The 27,786-nt window shown below is 35.2% G+C and overlaps 1 protein-coding gene across 3 annotated transcripts in view; it reads right to left on the reverse strand.

The window, feature by feature from the left end:
- LOC143253317 (LIM/homeobox protein Lhx5-like) overlaps positions 1–26,493 on the reverse strand; it is a 101,900-nt gene extending 75,407 nt beyond the window's left edge. For 2 of the 3 annotated variants that reach the window (XM_076506994.1, XM_076506993.1), the window contains exons 1-2: positions 25,637–26,491; positions 7,539–7,744 (exon numbers count right to left, since the gene is read on the reverse strand). In XM_076506994.1, coding sequence (XP_076363109.1) covers positions 7,539–7,744; positions 25,637–25,812 — 382 coding nt within the window. In that variant the 5' untranslated portion in view covers positions 25,813–26,491. Of the gene's footprint in view, positions 1–7,538; positions 7,745–25,636 lie in introns of all 3 variants that reach the window. The other variant, XM_076506992.1, reaches the window with a different exon arrangement.
- Positions 26,494–27,786: the final 1,293 nt, after the last annotated feature.

The raw sequence follows: 27,786 nt of genomic DNA on the forward strand, positions 1-27,786 counted from the left end.
AAAGATTTTGGGAATCACTCATCCAGAGATGGAAGCAAATTGAAAAAAAAATGACGTGAATCATTTTTAATTAGTATTCAACATTCCTCATTTGTTTGAAGAAGCTCCTAAACAACTTAATGGGTTTTTCTAAAGTAATTTTGTGTAACTAATCCATTAGTTCTACTACTTCCTTTAATCCCTTTCCTCAAGATATTTATATCTATATTTATTGTAAAAAGCTTGATATCTTATTGTACCGTCTTCTCGATCCTCGATCTATAACTTCACTTCCCCAGTGGCATCCCTGAGATCCAGGTACGACTTTTTGTGATGAACAGAGTGCAGTTAGCATTGTGTAAGTTCGCACTAGTATAAACAGATATTTATTCGTTTGTCCTGGCATGGCCTAGGATGTTAGGGCGCTCGACTCTATGTGTCTTGAGATTTGAACTATTGGTAAACATGCTTGCTCTTCTAGCCTTGTAGGAGTTGTAGTGCTACAGTTATCCTAATATTTGTTGACAAAGAGTTAAATTAGGTGACAAGGAACCTCCTTTTGTTTAAAAAATAAACGTTTGGAGACGATTTGAGTGGGTAACAAAAAACATGCCTGGCATAGCCAGGTGGGTTAAGGCGTTCGACTGGTAATCCAAGGGGCGTTATAATGTGACGGTCAATCCCACTATTCATTGGTAAAAGAGTAGCCTAAAAGTTGGCGGTGGGTGGTGATGACTAGCTGCTTTCCCTCTAGTCTTGCAATGCAAAATTAGGGACGGCTAGCGCAGATAGCCCTCGTGTAGCTTTGCGCAAAATTAAAAAAACAAACAAGACAAAAAATATTATTATAAATGTACGACTTTTTGAAAACATTATATTGATTATAAAGTTTTAAATCACCCAATCAAACCATTTCCAAACTTTTGTTAAAATCCAAGAGTTGGCTGCGGATGGTATTAACTAATTGCTCTTCCCCAGTAGCACAGTGGTATATCTGCGGACTCACAAGGCTAGAAATGGGGTTTCGATTCCCGTGGTTGGCAGAGCACAGATAGTCCATTGTGTAAATTTTGTGCTTAACTTCAAACAAACTTAAATAAACTTGTTACCTCCCGTTCTATCCCTTCAAACGGGCTAGCACAGATATCTCTCGAGCAGTCCTGGGCATCCCTTCAAACGGGCTAGCACAGATATCTCTCGAGCAGTCCTGGGCGAAATGTCAAGAAACAAACAGCTTCTACCCCCATATATCACCAGATTATTGGATAAAACATTGCTACAGATAACTAACCTGTACTCACACTTCCTTAATGAGGACTAGAAGACCACCAGTGGTGCAGCGATATGTCTGCTGACTTATAACGCTACAAATCAGGTTTCGATACCCACGCTGGGGAGAACAGAGACAACCCTTTGTACATAAGTACAAACATACCTTTAGAATAAGCTCATTACGATAAACATGGGAAGTAAAAGCACTCGTGCAGTAACGAAGGCTTTATCCATGGTTACGTAAAGTTATAGCGATTACCATTACCACCTAGATTCTCGGGAAAAATGGCGAAATATTTTCACTACAATTTAACTATAACTTCAGATAGCTAGGTACATTTAACTATAATTTCTGGTCACTATTTTTTAATAAGAAAATTAGGAGGCACTTCCGATGGATTATGATAATTTCCATTATAAATATTTACTTCACTAATATCACACTTCAATCGCAGTTGCTCATAACAAAACGACAACTTTTTCTTTACAATAAACGTTTGTTTTCGATATGTTATAATTTTTTGTGTGTCAAGTAGCCCGACATTTCAATATATTTTTATCTGTTGTGACACAAGGCTGTACATCGGATTAGCGGCATTATTTCCACACAGGGGACTCTCACCCCTCATTTTAGCGTTGGAAGTCTGTAAAGTTACCACTGTACCACCGATTTTGTTGTTGTTATCTTCAATACATGACTAAAATCTACAGTAAAACAGAATTAATCCGGTTTTCTACGAAATAAGTACAAAGACAAACCTCAAGCACTAAATTTATATGATACTGAGATATATCTACGTATATATATATCTTTCATGATATAGATTATTTCAGACGAACCACATGTGTGAAGCGATGACGCGTGCATCATTTTTTTTTCTAGCTCTAGTTAATTAAGGACTGTCATGTCAAATTTATATCAATCAGGCGTGGCTTAGTGGTTAGCGTACCGGACCGTAAATATAAAGGTTTAAGGTTCGAGTTCCGATTTCGCAAAATCAAATAACGCCCTTTGGAAACGTGGATGCATGCGTTATAAGAATGACGGTCAAATCATGCTGGTTCACAAAACGAGAGTAAGCAACGAATTGGAGATACATGCTGTTGACTGTTTACCTTCCTTTTAGTCGATCAGTTCAAAGTTAGAAGCAAAGAATCATTGAATAATTTCACTTGTCTATCACAGACAAACAAACAAATGATTAATTGAATCGTCTTTATAATGTTATTTTTTTTCATTTTGGCAACATGCCTGTAACAGTCACAAATGTATAAAGTTTGTTTGTTTGTAGTTGAGCACAAAATTACACACTAGCCCACCACGGGTATGGAAACCGGTTTCCACGATTGTAAGTCCACAGACTTTGCCACTGAGATGAAAATATATAAAGAATGCAAACACTAAGCTCAAACAAAACCCTGAATAATGTGAAACTCTACCGCTATTCAGTTTGTCGATATATCTTTTTTTTTTTTTTCGAATGTCTCTGAAATAATTTTCTGCGGCAGGTAATAAGATATAAGAAGACAAATCTATCATTTTTTAGCTAAGACTAATATAAACGCACGACGTCTAATATAACAGATAAACTACAAACCATGTGTCATTGTGACGTCAGTGCAAAACCTCTATACCAATGTTGTTAACGTTCTAGTCTGCTAGGGAACACCTGATTTGTTTTTTCTTTTTAATTAGCTTATTATTTATTCATTCAGCTAGCAATACGCCCAACGAACATAAAACTGTAACTGTTTCGTCTGTGTGGCTATGTAAACGCACACACGGGTGCACTTTGTTCAACTTTCCGACCCTCTTTACATGTTTCTTTCTCTATACAAGTGCAGCTCGAAAATTCCTTGTCTTGCAATATTTTCTAGTTACATAAGAACAGAAAATGGTAATAATATAATTATCATATCAGCATAGATATAAAGTACGCATTTATGATATCCAACACTGTTGATAGTACGTATATACGTCCATATCGAAATTATTAAAAGTACACTATTAAATATATAGGTCAGAAATAAAATACCTACATATAGTTTTGTGTATAGTGTTTTTTGCTTATTAATCCTACGAAATGCTCTTCCTATATCTTTATGTGAATATAATTACTATTGTACGAAAGTTCTAAATTCATTCAAACATTTATCTGATTTCACAACGCTTTCGATGCAGCACGTAATATCGTTCTTGTTCATGCAAACTAGGCCTAACGTGACTTAAGCCTACTTACTTAATATTTTTTAAAGCAGGATCACGCTCTTTCCTCGAAGCTGCAGGAACCGAGAACCTATATGATAGTTTTAAGTTTAACAGCTTTATTCGTTAAGAAGTCTTCTAAATTTCCTGGGATACTCTTGGGTAAAATCAACTACATAATCATCGGCAGCACAAAAAGCCGAACGTGAATTCAGAATGTTAATTTTTATAACGTGGTTTTTAATTTTCATTTGACAATATAAAAGTATTATTAACATTTATTCTCATCGATAATTCTTTTTCAAATTTTGAGTTTTAATATTTTCCGAGAACTAATGTCGAAGTGAACGTTACAACACTATCTCTGATGAGGTACACTTACATGCAAGACCACCAACATTTTGCTCCCCTCTAATAAAAGTGCGAAAATTTATAAACTAATATTATCAATAGCATGCAGATTTATAGAAGGTTTTCTTACGCGTTGATTCTGAGACTTCAATAGTTCTGTTTATTCTTCATTCTTTAATAAGTCTGAGATTTCAAAAATTTCAAAAACATAACTGAAGAAAGAATTCTGTGACTAGAGGCGATCATTAAAATATCAGCAACCAAAGCAGCATCAGTGATGGTAATGAAACCTGTATACTTTCGTGTTTTTCTCTCTCTGATATTCTTGGATAAAACGCGACGGGTTTTATCGACCCTGAAGCAGGTACCGACATTTTACTTAACTCATTATCACTATAGGTAATGGTACTTAGTCACGGGATTGGGCACAGCAGTCAACTCGTTCCTAAACAAACGCTGCTGTGTTTCCAGCGTGACAATAAAAAGCTAGCTGCACTATTCGCTCTATCGCATGAATATGTACTATGTTAAACAGAGATCTCAATGAGCGAAGGAGATAGGCAGTATTAGAGACCTGCTGGTGTTAATTGTACCCAATTATATTAAATTTATTTCGATTGTTTTGCTGCTTTAGCTCTTCAGGTTAAGAATGTTTATGAGTGTGGCCTTTTTTTATCTGGTAGGCCCGGCATGGCCAGGTGGTTAGGGCGCTCGACTCTTAATCTGAGGATTATGGGTTCGAATTCCCGTCACACTCAACATGCTCGCCCTTTCAGCCGTGTGAGTTTTATAATGGTCCAATCAATCGCACTATTTGTTGGTAAAAGAGCAGCCATCCCTTTAGTCTTACAATGCTAAATTAGGGACGACTAGCGAAGATAGCTCTCGTGTAGCTTAGCTCGAAATTCAAAACAAACAAATCTTTTACTTGATAGAACTGCACGGTGAATAAAAAACAGCTTCCTTTGAAGTCAAACTCTTAACCCTCTTAACGAATAGGAATGAAATAGAAATATATTTTTTTCATTTATGTTAAACACAAAGCTATACAATGAACTACGTTTGTTCTGGTCACAATGGGAATCGAAACCCAGATTTTAGCGTCGTAAACCTGCACGCTAACTGCTGAACCACTGTAGTAGCAATTACAAATGCAATTGTTCCTTAAAGATCGAGAGCTACAGTTTAATTTGTTATAAGTTTAAGGACTTACGACGCTAAAATCTGGAGTTGGATTTCCCGCCTTGGCCGAAGTGCAGCCATTGTGTAGCTTTGAGCTAAAAAACAACAACAAAGCAACAACAACGTTATCATTGCTACAATTATTTAGACGATAATTTCTTTTTCAAATTATAAAAAAGGTAGATGAAAGACCAAAGAATCCGCTGAATATAATTGAACGTGGTGATAAAGAAGACATCTACCAACAGTTTCATAAAACATAAAAAACCTATTATATTTTTTTTAACAAACAGTAAAAACAAACAAACAAACTATATTTTGAGCCCAAATCTCAGGTAGCATTAATACGTGACCAGCCATGGTCAGGTGGTTAAGGCACTAGACTTGTAATCTGAGGGTCGCGGGTTCGAATCCCCGTCACACCAAACATGCTCGCCCTGTCAGCCGTGAGGGCGTTATAATGTACAGTCAATCCCACTATTTGTTGATAAAAGAGTAGCCCAAGAGTTGACGGTGGGTGGTGATGACTAGAGAGAGAAGGCAACTAGTCATCACCACCCAACGTCGATAGTGTTAATTCAGATTGTTACCTAGTCCTGGCGACGTATTAATGTTTGTTTGTTTGTTTTTCAGTTTCGCGCAAATGCACCAAAACTGATTCAGTAAACATTTTTTCGTACCCATTCCCCATAGTTTTATTAACACACCCTCGATTAAAGATCGATGTACTATGGGCTTGACATTAATTTGCTACACATGGAAGTGACAAAAAATGTCATAACATCACTTGACGAGTGTAATAGAATTGGAGCCCAGACCTCCTGGTGAGAAAGCTATAAATTTACGGACTTACAACGTTTAAATCCGGAGTTTGATTCCCCACTGTGGGTATAATAGGTTTATCCTTTACGTGTGGCATTTGTTTATACAACCATTTTATTCTTTTGTTAGGTTATTGTTTTGTACACGAAGGATACAATATAGTCAAAGATTGACATTTAACTTGAAGTGTTCTCGTTGTTTATGATAGAAGTAAGAAAGGCACAGCTTCAAGCTCATCATATTATAAAATTTAACATCTGATTGGCTGGGCTTGGCCTATTGACTAACGTACTCGAATTGTGAAACTGAAGGTTTACATCCTGTTGCCGCAAAATATCACTCATTGCTTTGGAGCCATAAGTGCATTATGAAAGTGATAGTCAAATTCTATTACTAGTTCAAATAACAGTTGTCGATGGGTGCTCTTGATTAACTGCCTTCCTTCTTGCCTATCAGTTTAAAACTAGTGACGGCTATGAACAGATAGATTTTGTGTAAATTTGTAACAAAGCAAACAAAAAACTGGTTCAGATATAGCAACACTAAGTTATCCGGGGGTTCATCGGTAAGTCTTCGGACTTATTAAGGCTAAACTCTGATTCGATCCCTCCTAGGTGGGCACAGTAGATAGCCAGATGTGGCTTTGATATATGTAAACATAGTAACACTAATAAATATAAATTTATTAATTTAATTACGGAAGATTCTGTTTAAACTAAAACTTTTTAAATATATGTTTTTGTGAGATACAATAAAATATGTATTAAAACCCCATTGAATCTTGAAGAAACGTTGTATCACCGACCATATAAAAATGAATGTAAAAAAAGCAAGGGGAGACTAGTAGTGGTTAACGAATAGCATGACAAAAACAAAAGGTAGAAAGTAAGGAGAGGTACTGACAGCTGGGAGATAATAAACAGTTGTTGAGGTAAGGGGAACGTATAGTGAGTATGTAAGGAAGAAAGAATGATAGTAGGAATGGTTAGGAATGAGAGAAAGTAAAAAGCAAGTTTAAGAAAGGAAAATGCCGACGCTTTGTGAAGTAAACGACTCATTTACTAAGAGTTAGGGAAACTGTTGTGAAGATAGGAATGGAAGGGGATAGTGTGGAAGATACGGTATAATATAAGGCATTAGCTGGATTAAAATAATATGAAATCTGGGAAGGAAACATATTGTGAAGAAAAAAGAAGGATGGTGTGAATGGTGAGAACATAAGGCAACAATGGATAAGTTGTTGTTTGTACTTCAGCACAAAGCTACCCAATGAACTATCTACACTCTGTCCACCATAGGTATGGAAAACCGGTTTCTAGTGTCGTAAGACCACAGACCCACAGCTGTGCCACTATGAAGTGGGGATAGAGAGATACAGTGAATGAGAGCGTAAGATATGTTGGTGATGAGGGGGGAAATAAATATTAAAATATATGGTAAGGTTGTTTGTTTATTTTGTTATGCACAAAGTTATATAAAGAGCTACCTGTGCTCTGCCCACCGCGGATATCGAAACCTGATTTTTATTATTATAAGTCCACAAACATATCACTCTGTTACTGGGAGAAGGGGCAGATATGGTAAGAAAATTAGTGAGAAACGAAAAACGGTGGTAAGAACATAAGGGGGGAGGAAGCAGAATAGTTTGAATTTCCAAAACTTTTAAACGCGCACAGATAAAGATAGAGCTGTAAAAAACAGATGGCTTAGTCAAGGTTAGTCCTACCTTGATTATGTCGACTACTTAAGTAATCTTCCTTGCAAATGAAACACTTTTCATCTAGGACGTACAATTCTTCTCCTGTTGATAGCTGCTTCCTGCAGATCATGCAGGTGAAACATTTAAGATGAAAGACCTTATTACGAGCTCTTCGGACGAGGTCTGTGGGAGATATTCCCTGACTACAACCAGTACACTTGGTTCCAAACCGCCTGAAAAAGAAAAATAATTGATCAAGTAGGCTATTGAATTTTGTAAGTTAAAGTGAGATTTTTTTATGTGTATTATTTGAGAAGTTAAAGGATTTCATTCACTAATGCAACAAAAATACACAATACAGAACAAAAATACCAGTCTTTAGTTTATTGTCGACGAAAAACTAGTAAATACGAGAAGGCGGAAAATACCCAAACTTTTAACAATACAAAAAAACTTTCTTTGATAAAAGGACAAGTTGATGAAAGACACTTTAACATGAATAAAAAAGAACATCCCATCTCCATTAAGAAACTTTGGAATTTAAAATAAGTCTGAAACACACCAGTTTGTCAGATATGGTTCAACGTCACTCAAAAAAAATTCAAATGACATATTCTTAACTTTTCTATCACCCGTTACTTAATTATAAACAATCAATTAAAACTAAAACAGCGAAACCCAATTTCTTTCGTTTTGTTGTACTTCATCTTATTTTTTAGGACTAGAGGACTTGTTGTGAACAGACGTGGTACATCAACAATGAACGTTGAAATAAAAAAATGTGATGTTTGAGGTGTTTTAGGGTTATATGAAACATTTTCAGACACCGCTTGAAAGAGACACGTTTCTTCGTTACCAGGGTTTAATGTGAATATTCTAAGGATCTTGGTCTTTCTGGAAAAAAGAAGCATTATACTTATCTAGGTAGCAGTGTGTAAATATTTTTGTGTTTCCAAACAAGCAAGTTTTTTAAACGAATTTTGTTTTACATATTAAAACTGACATATGTATATTGAACAACAGTCCAGAGACAGGTGTCATCATAAAGTGTCACTGTCGACCGTGTACAGACTAGTTTGTGTTTCAAACCAAGAATGTTTGCTAAATGGGTTTTTGTTACAACATTAAAGTGTCTTACGTCCCCATATATATATATATTAAACTACAGTCTATAATATATACAGATGTTACCATAAAGTAGTAAATAGCTCAAAATATTTCAACGAATTATCAATTTAATTGACTTTAAAACTTTCAGTTTTACCCAAACATAAGGATCAAATGCGTATTAAACCAAAAGTTAAAATTCTATCACGATTAAATGCATTAATTAAGTAACTGTTTGTAGAGTTAAAAGTTGCAAATGCGCAACACATATAATACATAAATACGGCAACAGTTGGAAATTAAACTAGATAGCACACACACAATGACAAGTTGACGACCTGCTTCATTCCCGTACCTCTACTAAAACCCTGCCAAACGATCAAGCCACAGGTGTTAATTAGAGGTTTGTGTGTGGGCTTTCTGACAACGTAAACAATGCCCCACACCCAACAAAGGTCGGTACGTCTACATTTTCCCTTCCTAATTATGTTCTTAATTTTCTTTCCAACCATGCAAAATCAACCATGAAAAATTACTCGAGTCTTCGATTACCTTACTAGAATAACAAGGTAAATCTAAAGATGTATTATGTGGTAATAATATATTTAAGCCTAGTTTTTCTTTAATATCTAATTTTATCATATTTTGATAAAAATGCATATAAATTGTAGTATAAGTCATAAAACAAGTAAAAGGACTTGAAAAGTTTAGTCAGTTGGTTCAACGACTTCTTTATACCAGGATTGGAAAGGCTTAATCAAGTAGTTTAAAGTCTTATTTTATACACAAAGACTGGAAAAGCTTAGTCGAGTGATTTAAGGATTCCTTTAATATGAAAAGCTTAATCCAATGGTTGAATGACTCATTTTATATAAAATACTAGTATACTATATCTTATTCATATTGTTTACACAGTGATATCTGATAGTTAAACAGTATTATTGTCACAGAATCAGAAGCCACAATCTTACTGTCATTACATGATAGTTAAACAGTATTATTGCCACAGAATCAGAAGCCACAATCTTACTGTCATTACATAATTAGCAATTCTCAAGACTAGTCTCTGACTGGGAGATTTTACAGCATTTATTATCTTACATGTTCATTAAAAATTGGTTTAAGAGTTGTGTTTTTTTCCGTTCCCCGCCCCGAGTTCTATTCTTACACACATACGAAACCACCCTACGTAGGTCTTCATCAAGTAAAAGGTTCGAAAAGGCCGGATCATCGCAAGTTAATAGTGGACAGGAGGTAACAAAGGATATAATCTCCGGGGACAAAATCCGATTTGAGTGAAAACCCAGTCATATACATACGTAAGCCTCACGATTTACAGCTGTAGAGCTAACCTAGTGTGTCTGTGTCAGGGTCGAGCTTAACTGCACAAATTGTGTTATAAATGTTTTTTAATGTCAAAATCCTTTTATTATATGTCATTTTATGCCTTAAAGTTGTTTCTTATAGTCGTTAAGATATCTAGAAAGTTAGCTTTGAAGCTGAAAAGTATTCAACGACACATAGAATTCTGCGCCGGGTTTAATAACTCGAATGTGCTTATCGTACCTTCAGTTATATGTTGTTGTTTTTTCTGTAACTTTATGTATGTGTAATTTATAAAGAGTAGTCAAAACTTACACTTTGGTTTCCAATGGGCGAAGAAAGTAAAACGGACTCCATCGTATTTGAATATTGGAGGCATGTAGAGATTAATTAGAAACTGGGTGTTACCTGTTGTTTTTAAACAGTTTATAGGCATTAAACTCAGCTTGTTTTTTACGAATTCTGAACTTTCAAATTCGCGTCAGACAACATTTGAACCATTAGAACTTTATCTTGGTTCATCAGTACTTAGTACTTTGGTTGCACCTTCATGATGATTTGTAGAATATAACTAAACCTGAACAGATAATAATCACAACAAAATGAAAATAAAGTGAATAAATATGTGTATTTCTTATTAACTTTAAAAGTTTTTTCTACGTCTATAAAAGCATTCGTTTACTGAATTTTCGCGCAAATTTACATGAGGGTTATCAGCGCCAGAGAAGGCAAATGGCCAACAGCCTCAGCCGCCAACACTCATTTACTCTTCTATAAAGGAATAGTGGGATTTGACTGTTGCCCTTAGGTTCGACATGACCACATGGTCAGGGCGCTCGACTCGTAGTCGATGGGTCGCGAGTTTGAATTCTTGTTCCACAAGCATGCTTGCCCTTTAGCAGTGAGGGCATTATAATGTTACGGCCAATCCCACCATTCGTTTGTAAAGGAGTAGTCCAAGTGTTAGCTGTGGGTGGCGATGATTAACTGCCTTCCCTCTCTAGCCTTACACTGTTAAATTAGGGAAGGCTAATGCAGATAGCCCTCGCGTAGCTTGGCGCGAAAGTTTAGAAAACAAACAAATAATCAAACAAACTATTGCTCGTATAATCCATTAATGGCCCCAAAGTACGAAGAGCAGATCTTTTCTCAGCAGTAACGGGACTCAAATCACTGGATGATAGCTCTAAAGCCCGAAAAGCTAACTACTGGGCCACGCTCGGCCTATCTATAGGAAAGTAATAGTAATAATAGACACATGTTTTGTTTTATTAAGTGAGATTGTTTTTTTATTTACAAAGCTAATGCATTTCAAATCAGCTGCTGCGATATAGATTCTCCTTTTATACAAAATTAATTGTAAATCAACGCAAAAATCAATATACATTTATAGTAACACTTAATTTTAGCATCTAAATAACAAACATGTATTTTCAACAGACAACTAATACTTAGGCTGTATTTGTAAATTTAAAAGATCGGGATTGTTTAAGTCTGTTTGTTGTTAAACCCAAAACTAAACAATGAACTATTTGTACAATACTTATACCGGGGTTATCGAAAGTCGATTTTTAACGTTATAAGCACTTAGACTTATCGTTGAGCCACCAGGGTGGGGGAATTTACAAAAAAGAAATTTAAACACTCATTAATCTTCTCTAAGATAAGATTCTTTATGGATAATCATTCGATAAACTAAGTATTAAATAAATTATTTCAGCTTTTCTTTCTCGTTTTTATTTCTTCATCATCGTTAAAGTTCAGCACTGATATTATACACATAACGAGTTAATTATTTTATTTTGTATTCGCACATCATAGATATTTTTCCTATCAGTTCTTTGTAACTGTGATACCTCCTTAGTCTCGCTTCGTAAAACGTACTATATGAAAAGCAGACGATCTCTGTTTTCGTCACACGCAAACCGATCAAACATTTGGCCAATTTATTTTATCATGAGCAACACGTGAGCGTTAATTGACGTCAAGAAAGTTATGTTATAACACAAGGTTACTCAAACAAGAATAAAATCGTGCGTGATAATATCGAAACATAATCTCATTATTAATAATGTATATAGAAACAGTTAGGCCAAATTATTAATAATTATTGTTGATTGCGTTTCGATTCGTTAAGATAGATCTGTTTTCATCTAATAAGGAAGAGTTTTAGTTTATATATAACTGTAGTCGCTAAGATTTAAAGTTTAATTGTAATTGAATGAAACTTAAATATTGTTAGTTACTGCCTAGAAGTTTCATCATGTCACATAACGTTTGAATGAAGCTGCACCAAATAAACCTTTTTCGTGGTGCCTTTATTTATTTTTACATATATAATCGTGTACTCTCTACCTAACTCATAAGTTGGATCTAAGCCATTCTTACGCATTGTGAGCGCCGATAATGTGATTTATGGGTCTATAGCTCACTAGAACGTTAGGGTAAGTTAATAGAAATAAAGATCAGAATCAAGAATAAACACTCACACGAACAATAACCAACTTAGGTGTCCTAAGTGTCTCTACATGTATAACCAGGAGTTAAATATGTTTGTAAGACTTGTTTGCTGGGTTCTTACTTTGAATGCACGTGTCTTACTTCGTTTTGCTTTTCTTTTGTTGTGTGTATTTCAAGTTTGGAAACAACAAAATGATATCTCGAGGCTACCACTCCACGTTCATGCCACTTTCATAAGAGCAGTAAAATAAAAAAGTAGAACAAGTTATTAATTTCTTGATGTATATAAATATATAGAATTTCTTCTAACGGTCATTTTGAAAAGAAAGAACTGCAGATACAGGACATGTTCCACAGGGTTCTCCACACAGGCTTGAAGTAAATGTATAACTCTCAAAAAAATCTGCAAAGCCAAGCTACAACAAAGGGTGTAGATCAGAACTTTCGTAAGAAGCCTATAAAGTCCAGCGACAAAAAATGGTATACAAATATAACTTAACAGGACTTCCTTAAAAGAGCTACAAAGTCTAGCTACATACAACAAAGAGTGTAGAAAGATAACTTCCTTAAGAAAGTTCCAAAGTCCAGCTACAACAAAGTGTGTAGAAACAGAATTTAAAAAATTAAAAAGTGCAACAGCGATAAAGTGGCGTATAATTGTAACTTATTAGAACTTCTAGAGAATGCAAGTACATGTGAATAAATTACTTACTTTCATCGATGAAAGCCATGATTTGAAGAAAGGCCACTTAAACAGCAATGCATAAAACGTCCTACAAGTTAAGGAAATTCAGGAAAAAAAACAACAAGGCAAGATTAACCGTTAGAGCTACAGAAACGACCTGTCTTTGTAGTTTCTGTGCTCAGCTGTTAACATCTTCTGCTTGTTCTGCCACATATAGATTCCAATGTCATCAGTAAACACTAATGCAGCTGAGCCTCTGAAGGCCTAACTCCAGACTCTGTATTACATTTTGTTTTCTTACTAAAAAATTATACCAAGGTGTTCCAACAGGTGTCACTGTTTTTCATGCTGCTAAAAAATCCTCTATGTTACTAAAACATACATTCGCATGAGAGTTACTTAACTAGCTATCTTTTAGGTTAATTAGCATAACGTCCACATTCATGATACAATGGTATTACGTCCATTATGTTTATGACTGACTTTTCACCATGCCCACGTTCACAAGACTAGAATAATGACTATGTTTACTATAGACTGATACACTTTCACATGCAACATACATGCTATAATTTTGATGCTCGCGATTTAATGATATATATATGTAAAAACGGATGGTTTGGGTTGAGAGAATGTTTTATGTAGAGGAGCGAATAACGTTTCGACCTTCTTTGGTTATCGCCAAATAACCAACATTTGGCAAAAACTAGTAACAAAATATGACATTCCAGTTAATACCAAATTTATTCAAAAACCAGGCACAAAACTAAGGTCTATACTATGTAAAAACTACACTGACAAACACCACAGCAACATTATTTATAAAATACAATGTGATAACTGCCACGACCTCTATATTGGAGAAACAAGTAGAAAAATGGAAACCAGATTCAAAGAACATAAAAAGTCAACTTCACACGTTTTCGAACACTGCAAGTCAAATAAACACAACATAACCATAGAAAACACTCAAATACTAAATAAAGAAACAAACATAAACAAACGCAAAATTAAAGAAGCCTTACTTATACAACAACTTTAGCCCAAAATATACCAATACAAAGGAACACCTTTATACCTATATTAATAAATATAATCAAACATCTAAGCACGCCCTCTACATTTCTACACTCAGTTACACAACCCCCTTCAAACATGTGGTCAGCTATCGGTCAGTTACCTCTTTCTTTCTTTGTGAACCTGACGATGACCGAAAAAGGTCGACGCGTTGTTCACTCTTTTACATAAAAAAATTTCTGAACCCAAACCAGCCGTTTTTACATATATATTTGATTATGTTTGTTTTTACATATATATTTGATTATGTTTGTTGACACTCTACTAATATTCCTTCAATTTTCTCCCCACTTTCTAAGATATTTGTATTGTGTCAATATAATAAAAATAAACTCTTTTCAGACTCTATAGAAGCTAATCTTATAAAGGTAATACTGAATATCAACCCTAATAAAACTAATATTAAGCTCGACATTGCCAATGTAATAATATCCTTCAAGTTTGTAAAAACTCTCGATGACGAACATCACATCTTACAGCGCTAAATGTGTCGGTTTTCTAGACCCGCGGTGGACAGAGCAGAAGCGCGGGGCCCCTAGTGGGCCAACGGCAAGTTTCCGAAATTATAATGTCAAGTCCTGGTTTATGTTCCCTCCAATGGACAGAGTGCAAAGAAAACACAAAAAAAACACGTTATGTTACTTTGTGCTACCACAACACTAATTAAATATCGTGTAATATTGGCACTAAACATCAACCCTACAAAGTTAGGATTCCCAAAGCTAACACACACACACAACACACAAATTAACGCTGAACACAGAAGTTTATAAAATTGTTCTACAAAATAGCACTGCACAACAGGTCTTTAGCGTATGAAAATATATTTCTAAAGACACTGAAACTTCATTGTTGCCCTTCACAATCAATAAGAAGATGGTAATCTTACATCCATCAATCAACAGACAGGTTTTCTACAGTCAACAGTGAGGAGGCAATAATTCTACAGTTAACAATGAGTAGGTATTAATTCTACAGTCAACAATGAGGATACAGTAATTCTACAGTTAACAATGAAGAGGCAATGATTCTACACTCAACAATGAGGATACGGTAATTCTACAGTCAACAATGAAGAGGCAATGATTCTACAGTCAACAATGAGAAGACAGTAATTCTGCAGTCAACAATGAGGAGACAGTAATTTTTAAAAATTAAACTATTGTTTATTGTGATAATCATATATATATATATATATTCATTTATAAATCAACGAATATTGGAGAATAACATAACTTAAGTCTTCCCTAAATAATCCTAAAACTGAATGTAAACCTTATTCTTCGTAGTTTTTCTTGGTGAGGGTGCTATATGTTACGTTTTGTGGTTAGTTAATTTCATTGTGCCTAACATTGTGTTTGATATATTCATTGAAACTGTCATACCTTGAACAGCCAGAAACAAAATATTTGTATTATACCTTTACATGTTTTGTTCGATCATTATATACATTAACATATTTTAGTCGTTAGTGATTCCAAAATGTATGCATGAGTTGAGAATGTAGGTGTATACGAACGATGGGATGCTTGTGTTACTATACTGATCAGTTTTATGAATATGCAGCTGTAATGATGCAAGTTTTATATTCGAATTTGAAATGGAAAAGAATCCGTACTGTTTATGTGTGTACATCTATAGGCTACGTTTAAACAAGTACCTAAGAAATGTACTTAGATGGAGCTCGGTATAGTATAATATATACTATTTATGTAAATAACGCATTATGAGAAACCAGAAACGACAGTTACATATTTGAACCTAATACACGGAATGAATGTTTAGAGCTTTATACTTAATGCTATATCGACAAAACAGTAGCAAGTAACAAAAGGTTAGGTAACCAGCTGGACACGACTATTTATTTTATTTTTTACTTCCATCACAATAGAGCCAGTGGCACAGTGTTATTTACGTCTGTGGACTTACAACGTTTGAATCAGGGTTTCGATACCCGTGGTGGGCAAAGCACAGGTGCAAATTGTTGCTTTGTGCTTAACTTTAACCAAACATCACAAACAGATGTAGTGTATCCAGTATCCAGAAACGTCATCGGACTACACGAAACGTTATTGTAGGGTAGTCTGCTGGTAGATAGCAAAAAAAGTGCTGCCTGGGATGACTGTGATTTGATCAGGTTAACACGTTTAGGTGAAAATAAGTCGTACAACATCTTACGACAGGAATGGTACGAACACATTTGTCCCAGGGTATCCAGAGAAACAGTGAATAGGAGACTGACCAAATAGGCTATTTGGCTAGATAGGCTATTATCTGCAAACAGACATTAACCAGAATTAATCGCCGTCACTGTCGAATTCGGGCAAGATAGCATATTATGTTATAGTTAAGACACTGGCAACATGTCATATTTGTATATGATTCCTGTTTTCGGCTTATTGAAGTTGATGGTAGGATTCGCATTCGTTGTTTGCCCGGAAAGTAGATGAAGAAAGATTGTCTTTTCCACAAGAGGTGGTACAGTGCTATTCATAGATTCTAAGAAACGTTATTGATACTTCCTACAGGTATCATATAGAAATTATATTTTTATCATATGTTAGGGCAAGGTTTGTCAATAACTTTGTGTTCCAGGATGGTAACGCTATTGCCCAAATTGTGCGTATTATGCAGGATTGTCTTGACCAGGAGCATGTTATAAGATTGCCATGGTCAGCAACATCTCCAGTGCTTAGATAACCGTGCCTACGGTTACACCTAAGTGGTAACCAGCATCTCGAAATATAAAACATCATAAGTTGTTTAGTGTGATAAAGGTCACACTAAACATTCAAAATTAAAGTATGTATCTTCAATAATTTATAAAAATTCAATCAGTTATTACTTTTACTATTATATTTATCTAATCTTGAGTAAAAAAGTTGCCGATGGAGCCTTGGACCCCCATAGAATTTTAAAACCATTTTTTAAAACTATATCTATATATAAAATTGTATTTGAGTCCATCACTATATTAGTTGCGTATGAATCTCACACACAATAACAGTTCAACAACGAATATCAGTAACATTAATATTAATTTCATTAATTACTAATAGGGTTCTTATGGATTTGACAGTCAGAAATTTGAAGGTTTGCACACATTTTATTCGCTCAACTCATCAAAATTCAAAGCTCAAAATGCAAGACAGTTATTATACTAAGCAATTATTTATGTTCTTTTGATAAATATTTGTAAAAAGAGTAACGTTAGTTACCGGAAATATTTGCTTTAAATATATCTAATAGGTTTTGGTAGACCTGAGTTGACGTATTATATGAGTTACGATCTGGTGCGAGGCTTAGGACTGAGATAATTCGACATAATTTTAGCCGTTTAATACTGAAGCTAATTAGAGGTAAAAGTAGTGAAGTACAGGCTAATTCTGGTGAGGAGTTCGCGCTTTCAGACTTATGTGATTGGATCGAAAGCACGGCGTGAATTCGGCTTCAACTACTGCATTCTAGCAGCAGAGTGACGCCGTGTAATGGCGTACAGTTGGATAAAAGTTGGATTCGGTGGGCGCTGTGACCGAGCGATGAGAGCAGCTATTCTAAGAAGCACTAGGTGAAGTCAATAATTTGTATATTCATACTTACATATACCTTAATAAATAAAGACAATTAGAGTGGATCATACTTCTAGTACAATTCAGCGAGTGGTCAAGCAAATGTCTTAAATTCTTCGTGTTCGTCAAATATAAAGAACTCTATCAGAGTTCATGTAGCTAATACGATCACCTGAGTATAACCAATGATTAGTAACTTTCTTTGAACGAGAGTTAACAGTGAAACACCAAATTTCAAGGTGGCACAGGTACTTTATTCTCAAACCCTAGAGTTGTGATTTGGTCTTAAACCATGTTTTTGCACATGTTACACGTCTCAGGATGATTCTGAGTTTTGAAACGAACGTGCAGATAATATAGTTTCAGCTCTACCACAATAAACTAGTGTATATATAAGCGTATCAATAATACTGGTAGCGCAAATTATATATAAAGCGATATGTGTGTGTGTGTGTATGTTTTCTTACAGCAGAGCCACATTGGGCTATCTACTGACTGAGTCCACCAAGGGGAATCGAACCCTTCACCTACATAAAGCTTCTAGTGATCTAAATTTGGATTCCGAAACGTTTTACTTTGGACCCTTATACATCTAATAATTTAATAGAAATATTAAATAACAACTGATCTGTTATATTTTACTTTCACTGTAATTTTTTAGTTGAAAAAAAAAAGACTCGAGTAAAAATGTTTTGTAGTCGAATTTATTCCAGTAAATACAGTTCTCGTTAGAATTACACCACTTCCCGGCATCAGGTCAGTTTTAAACAATATATTTCAACATCTGCTCAGGTATTCTTAGGAACGTGTCGTCGATCAGTTATTCAATATTATTAAAGTTTGATCATCTGCTACTTTTTCTTCACGAGAGACAAATGTTTGCATCTTCATGTTCAGGTTGAAAAATCAAGGTCACCCCATCACTCTTGTTAGCCTCATGGAGTCAGGAACGATTTTCGTATTGTTGTTTCATAACACATGGAATGTTCCTTTTATCTTGACGAAAAGCCAAAATATATTTGGACGAAACTATATCGTTTATTTCTCTATACGCAATGATGTCACACATTGAGGTATATTTGGTCTTAACTCTAGAAGTTTCATAATTTCTTAATGCAGAACTCTTTGTAACACATCTCACATTTTATATTCAAATTTGTGATCCAATTTCAGAATGCATCTCTCAGAGTGGGCACTCTTTAACAGAGGGGAGTTTCCTTTCGGTTCCAATGTGTGATACGAAAAGGTATAGGCATACATTCACAAACCTATATATTCACTGAAGCATGACTGGTGTTCATTTCGTTAGATCTTCAAGGAACGTATTAACCTTTAGAATGGAATTACTGAATTAGTCATAAATTACATGAACTGGCTCAAAGTTAGCTATCAGTTTTCCTCCCTTTTATACTTCCACTGTCTAATATGAATAAATGTATAATAATAAGGAATAACAGGATCTACATATATAGTTAAGTTTCAGTAAATTAGCATAAATATTCAGTTTGGTACATTTTATCTCGTGATTTTTCATTGAAGGGGTGATGTTACTCGGGTAAGTTACACGAGACTGTTAGTGAAGTCAGTTTCTACTTGTAAAGATTAATTCTACCTGTGAGGAACAAGAAACGGTCATGAGGACTTCGAGGGACAGAAAATGGTTATGCGAGCTTAATTATACTTGTAGGGGACAGGAGGTGGTTATAAAGGCTTAATTCTACTTTTAATGGACAGAAGACGGTTATGAAGGCTTTATTCTACTTTTAATGGACAGAAGACGGTTATGAAGGCTCAATTCTACTTTTAATGGACAGAAGACGGTTATGAAGGCTTAATTCTACTTTTAATGGACAGAAGACGGTTATGAAGGCTTAATTCTACTTTTAATGGACAGAAGACGGTTATGAAGGCTTAATTCTTCACGTAAGGATCAGAAAACTAGTGAACATTTAGCTATGCGACAGAACAGCGATTAACGTTGACTGCTGTACAAGTTTCAATTTTCTTTGTAAACGAGAGAAACTTATTTAGACTGTTATTAGGGTTTAAGTGACATAGGACTGTTATGATGATTTAAGTGACAGATATTGTTGTCAGTCGTGAGAGTTTAAGTAACACAAGACTGCTGTTAACTGTTGTGATGGTTTAAGCTATAGACGACTGTTATTATAGTTTAAATGAGAGGTGTTCTTGACTGTTGTGACAATTCAAGTGACATATACTGTTGTCGCTTGAGAGGATTTAAGAGGGTTAGAAAACAATCACTGTCGGCAGTACTTTCATTTAATATAGTCTAAAAACAACAACTACATAACCTTCTCCATATGTTGTTGAGTTAATGCTATTTTTGTTGTTGTTCCTTAACTGTAAATAAAACAGTAACAAAAATCTGGCGGTTAGCCCTAAATAATTTTACACTAGCAGACTTTCTTTTAAATTACTGAGAAACATCGGCTCTCATTTATTTTCTTTTTTTCGTTAAGAGAAAAAATCAGAAATTACTCGAACTTTTAACAGACTAAAATAAATATGGACATTATGGATATTTTATTGTTTGGAGAACCAAAGTTTACATAATTATCATGTAATACTATTTAACTAATGAACACAGAGTGTGACACCGTTATGTTAACTGGCAGTTTATATAGTATGTGTGACATTATTATGTTTTACTTAACTTTACATATTGCATGTGACAAAATAATATTACTTAACGACTTCACATATTGTGTGTATGTGACACTATTAAGTTACTTAACAGATTTACATAGTGTGTATGTGACACTATTCTTTAAATTAATATTCTACATAATATTTGACAGTGTTATATGCATTAACTAATTATTGAATAATTTGTTAACAATTTACTCTAATCCGTGTCCAGTTTTATATTTAGTGTTTTGCCCATGTTTATAACACGTCCTCTGGAATTTTCTAATTAGAAAGAATTACGTTTAGCTATATTATAAGATAATTATTATTATAATATGAAAATCTCAACATGTTACTACATATATATATGTATATGTACAGATGTCTGTGTTAAGCCTTTCCATTCCAGCATTGCAGTGTTAAACAAAAGGAAATGGTAAACTTCTCCCAACTGTGGTTGAGGTCCAGTAGCATGGTATAGACAAGTAGATAAACGACATATTTCTAAGATGGAGAGTAATTATTATTCATGCTTCATATACGATAAATGATTAAATATGATACTTCCCAATTAAGAAGTTGGTAATACCCATATTTCTCATATGATAAGCAGGTAAACACCGTATTTACCATTCTATAAATGAGTTAACGTCGCGTTTCCCAAACGCAAACTGAGTAAATGTAACATTTCTTATATGAAAAACTTCATGGACAACTGCCATACGCCCCAAATAGGTATTGAGCAAATATCTTTTTGAAGCTTCACAAGTAAACATTAAAAACCATTCTGAAACAAAAGTAAACACAGTAAGTCGCCAGCTTTGAAATATTAGCAAATAAAAAACAACTAGTAAACTAGTTAAATTATCTTCTATTCGCTAAATTGGAAAATAGGTAATGATAACGTAATGGCATTTACTTCTTTGTTTTTATATTAGCTGATATACGTGTATTGTTAGTATATACGTAATTATACGTGATTCTAGTTTCACTGTAAGAATACACGAAATTCAACATATGATCAACTTTAACGCAATCCGCGTCCTTCGTACGGCCTTTCGCATGTGCATGATTCTATTATCTCGCGAACACGGACATGATCCAGGCAGCCGTTTATCGTGAACGTGATCCCAATCAGTCGGTTAACATGAACACGACTCCGGTCTCTCGAGAACATGGACATGATTCAGCCAGTCGTTTAAAATGAATATGATTACAGTCAGTCGTTTAACATGAACGTGATTCCAGTATACCTCTTATACGGACATGATTGGAATATATCATGAACATGAATGCGATAACAGTGTATATTAAACATGATTATGATAATGGATTACAGCAAACATAGACATGATTCTAATCAGTCGTTTAACATGGAAGTGATTCCATTCTATCTCTTATAGGGTCATGATACATTTTGTGAACCTGACGATGACCGAAAAAGGTCGAAACGTTGTTCGCTCCTCTACATAAGAAATTTTCTCAACCCAAACGAGCCGTTTTTACGTATATATTTTTCTCTGCAAGTGGGTTTTCTCGTCACCACTGATTACTAAACATAATCAGGGCCCGGCATGGCTAAGTGTGTTAAGGCGTTCGACTCGTAATCCGAGGGTCGCGGGTTCGAATCCCGGCTGCACCAAACATGCTCACCCTTTCAGCCGTTATAATGTTTCGGTCAATCCCACTATTCGTTGGTAAAAGAGTAGCCCTAGAGTGGGCGGTGGGTGGTGATGACTAGCTGCCTTCCCTCTAGTCTTACACTGCTAAATTAGGAACGGCTAGCGCAGATAGCCCTCGTGTAGCTTTGCGCGAAATTAAAAAAACAAACAAACAAAACATAATCAAAATTGATCATTGTAATTCAAAACAAGCCCTAGTGGAGATGCAGAACAACGAAAGTGAATTTTTAAATACTTATATTACGTTGAATCTATAATTAAAATTTAATATGAATTAATTTCACATGATTGTTAGCGTTCACGTTCACGAAAGTCTGACTCATGTTTGAAACCATTAATGATTTTTTGAATTAGTAAACACTTTTTATATATTTGTTTGTTGTTAAGCGCAAAGCTACACGGTAAGCTTACTGTGCTGTGCCCATCGCTTTATCGAACTTAAGTTTTTAGTGTTGTAGTAATAAAATAAAATACACCAACGCAAGAATATGGGCTACCTGCGTACTCTACACCGCGGAGACAATTGAACCCCGAATCTTAGCGTTATTAGCCCGTAAACTTTCAGCTAATCCACAGGAGCACCACCTTTTTGTCAGTTCTTTATATTGAATGGTATAACAGGAAGCTGCCTTCTCTCTAGTTTTACGCTGCTAAATTAGGGACAACTAGCACCGATAGTCATCGTGTTGCTTTGCGCGAAATTCAGAAAACAAACAAACATTCTCATGATCATGATTATGTACTATTGCCCGACACCTCAATTTCTGTAAAGAAGCCAGAACAATCTCAGACCACACAGTTTTATAATTTTTTATATTATTTTCTCACTGTTTGTGAACGTCGATGTGAATCAGTTTAAGGGTACAAAAGTCCATTAAAACTGTATCAAGGACTATGATAGAATAGAGTTCGTATGAGTTTACCTTTTTCGGACATTTTTCACATAAGACCATCTATGATTTAGATGTGTGTTGTGAGCTTATGAGCCTTCGGCAGCTTCAAACCCTTTTTTATAATCTTATTAATGTGTTAAGAGATAAGCTTGGCTTCATGTTTGCAACGGTTTTTTGGGGGGTCTGAAGATTCTCTTTCGTAATGACACGGAGCTGCATGGAAAGTTGTTGTGGCTTAGGAACGTTTTGCTGTCTCTAAACGTTTTGAAAACTCCCTTCGAAATTTTTTGGCTTACGTCGTTTAATAATCTCGCTCTATGCATAACCACTCTTCTGATAGAGTGGTTACATATTTCGCTAAACATATGTCTATCGTAGCGGTAATGAAATGTTCAAATGTCGAGAATTTGTCGTAAACCAGACGATAAACTTGTTTTTCATGGTGTCAAGGCTCTGATCTATACGAACGCACTAAACTTAAGCGTATATAAATCTTTCTTATAAAATGTTATTACCATTCTATACTGAAGAAAATGTATGTAATATTATGTTCGTATAGACATGATTCAGCCTAAAATGTCTTTTAATTTTTTTTACTTCTCTTTTTTTTCTTCTGCCACACGTTGTAATTGGGCCACGTTTCATTTAATATGTATTATTTATTTGTGAATGAAAAACGAAAGGAAACAACCTTAACTTATCCATACATTTAGCTGGTCTATGTTCTTGTACGCATATATATAGAAATTATATACGCATGGTTTTGAATCTTTTGTTAATAGGCTTTCTTTCACCTTTATCGAGCTGAAAACAAGTTGTAGTACTTACATAGCAAGTTGGTGTAATAATACAAATTGGATGTCACGAATTAAATCACTGTTCGAGCAAGCATATTGGTCACTTCTTACACACCCGTCTTATATTGCAGCATCAAAATATATTCGTATGCATACTATAGGGTGGATCTTCCGGAGGCACATGGAAAATAGTTGTTGTTGTTTTTTTCCTTGTTTTTATTTGCATAAATAAAGACTTATCCTACACTTCGATCTAAATGAACGTTACTGGCGATTTGTTGTCACGTGAGAATGTTTACTATACCTTATGCTTGAAATAAGTTTTGATTTTATTTTCTCTAAAATAAAAAAATGAAATATTAATTCTTATTTTTAATAAGAACATTTTTTTCTTTGAAACTTTTATTGATACCTTAGAATCTCCATGATGGAGATGCAGAACGTAATGTTATCCTTTCAAAATGACAAAGTGATAAAATGAAAAGCACGTGAGATAATAATAGCGAATTTATCAGAAGTTCGAAAGAAACAGACATCTAAGAAACTAAAATTTGTCACAGGCCGCACGCTTTCTACTATGTATTAGGCTTGTTTCTTTGTTTTTGAATTTCGCGCAGAGCTACACGAGGGCTATCTGCGCTATCCGTCCCTAATTTAGCAGTGTAAGACTAGAGGGAAGACAGCTAGTCATCACCACCCACTGCCAACTCTGGGGCTAGCTACTTTTTTATCAATTGATAGTGGGATTTACCGTAACATTATAACGCCACCATGGTTTAAAGGGCGAGCATGTTTGGTGTAACGGGGCTTTGAGACAAGCTCCCTAATCACCTGACCATACCGGACAATATACAATAGGTTTCAATTAAAAAAAAATAATGGTGAAGAATATAACCTTATTTTGTGCTAATATATGATGTTTTAATTTCAAAATTAAAACACAAGATAGATATCTAGCTTTTCATACAATAGTAAATAAGAAACAAAAGATAGTATTACATCCAATATTGGATTAATAACAAAAGGTACCTGCGAATAATAGTAAATCAAAGCAGAGAAAAAAAGTAAAAATGCTTTAGTGAATTAAAATAAATTAATTTGAAGTAGCATCACAAACAAGAAGGTTCTAGTGCTTTCAGCGGTGGTTATCTTAAATTATTATTAATTATAAAACTAGCGTCACACGTGTGTAAATAGAACTCAATTAACAAAGTTTGAAAGGTTTAAACTGAGTCACTTTTATAGGAGCTTATACGTTACTGTAATGTTTTCAGTATTATTCGATACTTTCTCAAGTAAGTATTTCAAATATCGACATCTGATACCAGTTAAAACAACGTTAGTTTACCTGTTAAACTTTGTTGTTGTTGTTTTCGAAATAATTCGAAGAAAATATTAACAGAGGCTTGGTTTATTTTTATTCGATAGATGTTCCAATTTGGTCACATAATTACATAAAACAAAATATTAGGCTTTGAGAATCCCGTTAAAACGAATACAAATAAAACACTTTAGCTCAATAGACAAAACCTTCTATTGTTCAGAGTTCATTATGTCTACAGTGCACTTAGAGTTAGTGCTTGTTAGTATTTGGAACCTTCACTAACTTCTTGGCAGGTTTAGTTGTTGTACATTGTTATTTATAAATTCATTAAAAATTCTTATGTTACTATTCAAAATTCTACAAAAACTACTTTTTAAAGTACTATTTAAAGGTATTTTTTGAAATGTAAATTAAACCTATTTTGTGTATTTAAACGCACTACATTTGACACAGCTTGTTAGGTAGTTTGAAACTATTTAAATGAAGGGACTGAGTTTGTTACGAGAAGAAGTCGTTTAAAATCGGTGAAACTGCAGATAAAGCGAGATAAACCTACTTGAAAAAGTCGTTCCGGCAATAGAGTTTTCCGTCCCGGGAGAAACACTTTTCTGTCAGGTTACACTTGCATTCGCAGCAGTGGACGCAAGCAGCGTGCCAGGACCGGTCGAGAACGTTTAGTAAGAAACGGTCCAAGATCGGGCGATCGCACCCTGCACACTGTACCATCTTCATAGTGTTGGTAGAAAAATGCAGTTCCTGAAATCTGTCTCGAGGACTGACCAATGCCGGGCAATCTATTCTACACCAGACCGATTGAACTTCGAGGATTATGTTTTTTGTTTTCTTACGCCTGTCTCGATGACTGTTACCATATCATCCTACGCCGGTTTCTGGACGATTGCGATGTTCGAGTGTTGTTGTTGGTTATCGAGCCAGTTCACTCTCTCAGACGTACAAGCGGAATATCTAAAGAGGCTTCGAAACTGAGGTCACCGCCACTGTACGTGCTTCTGCCGGTGGGGCTAATGTCCCGGTACTAACTTAACAAGTCTTCTGAAAATTCAGTCTCATTGTGAAAAATATTGAAAATATAAAAGCCTAAAACACCCTATAGATCTGACTGTGGAAGAACCAAATAGCTGCGGTCTTAACGATTTTAGTACCTCTAAGTTTCAAGTTCTGCTCTGTTCTGCTTCTGGTGTGAGCTGTTACTACCTATTAGACAGTTAGGAGTTCACGTGATTCGGAAATGGTCACCAGATGGGGTAAGCACATGGTGGGTGTATTGTTAGAGTAGAGGATAAGCGTACGATCTAGTTCAGGCGTTCAAAAACGAAGCCTGATAGCTCTTGGAACATGAAGCTCGGCGAAACTTATCTGCTGTCGTCTCTCTACAGTCTTCCATTCTCATACAACTCGCCTTGCGCTCCGTCAAATTTATTTTGCTAGTCGTGTGGTAAAGGCGGGGCCAAGACCTGCCTGTCAAGTTAGTGGTTGTCATGGAAACTACCATGTGCCTCAGTATCATACTTTTAAGAAGGTAGTGCAGAATCTAGCACTCAAATTTGCTAGAATTGCCTCGGAGATCGGAGTAATGCTATAAGTTGTTTCGTAGGTCCTTTTACAGTATGTGCGCGAAGGCGAACAAGCAGCCAAGTCAATTAGTAACTATAAAAAAGGTTTTTTTTTATGAAGATATTTACCAAGAACATGCCCACATGAATCATCTCTAGTCAAAGATAAACATAGAAGAGTGATACTCCCCACGAAAACTTTGATAATAAAATCAAATAAATCACTTAAACTATGAAAGACTTCAATGATCGTGTTAGTTGGTTGTTCAAAGAGAAAAGTTTGATAAGTGTATGTTGTCAACACTGACAATAATGCCTGCTATCAAAAACGACAAGAAATGCCTACTATCGACACTGAGAATGCTAAATAAATGGCTTAGTTCTCTGTAAGATAAGGTAGCGTTTGTCTCAGTAAATTATGTTCAAAAATTAAAATGATCTTCAGGTTGGGTATGACGTTAAAAAGGCGAGTTGTTGTTAGCTTGTACCTTTTTAGGTTGAAGGGTTCGTGGGTCGAGATGTAAAGCTGCTAAAAGCGCTCCACTCTTTAAATTGGGTTCATTTCAAGAAGTCGAACAAAGACCGTGTGGCAGCATATATTACTGGCTTGCTGTCTTCTCTTTGGTCAGTAGCACAAAATATTATAGAAGGCTGCATCTTAAATACTGGATCCTAAGACCTGGCTATTAACTATACGTGCACACAAAGTACAAGTCAGATTAAAAATTCCATATTTTACCACGACATTCGCTATTTTTGTGTTTTTGCATTTATGAAAATCTAGTATTAAATTTACTGGGCTACTTTTTATTTCTACTAATTACACTCCTCAACAACAAAAACAACAAACTTTGTAAGTTTTCGTTCTTTCTTCTCCTGACACCAGGGAATGTTTGTTTTTTTGAATTTCGCGCAAAGCTACTCGAGGGCTATCTGCGCTACCGTCCCTAATTTAGCAGTGTAAGACAAGAGAAAAAGCAGCTAGTCATCACCACCCACCGCTAACTCTTGAGCTACTCTTTTACCAACGAATAGTGGGATTGACCGTCACATTATAACGCCCCCACGGCTGAAAGGGTGAGCATATTTGTTGCGACCGGGATTCGAACCCTCGCCCTTCAGATTACGAGTC

This window comes from Tachypleus tridentatus, chromosome 6, assembly GCF_004210375.1.
Source record: "Tachypleus tridentatus isolate NWPU-2018 chromosome 6, ASM421037v1, whole genome shotgun sequence".
Classification (NCBI taxonomy): domain Eukaryota; kingdom Metazoa; phylum Arthropoda; class Merostomata; order Xiphosura; family Limulidae; genus Tachypleus; species Tachypleus tridentatus.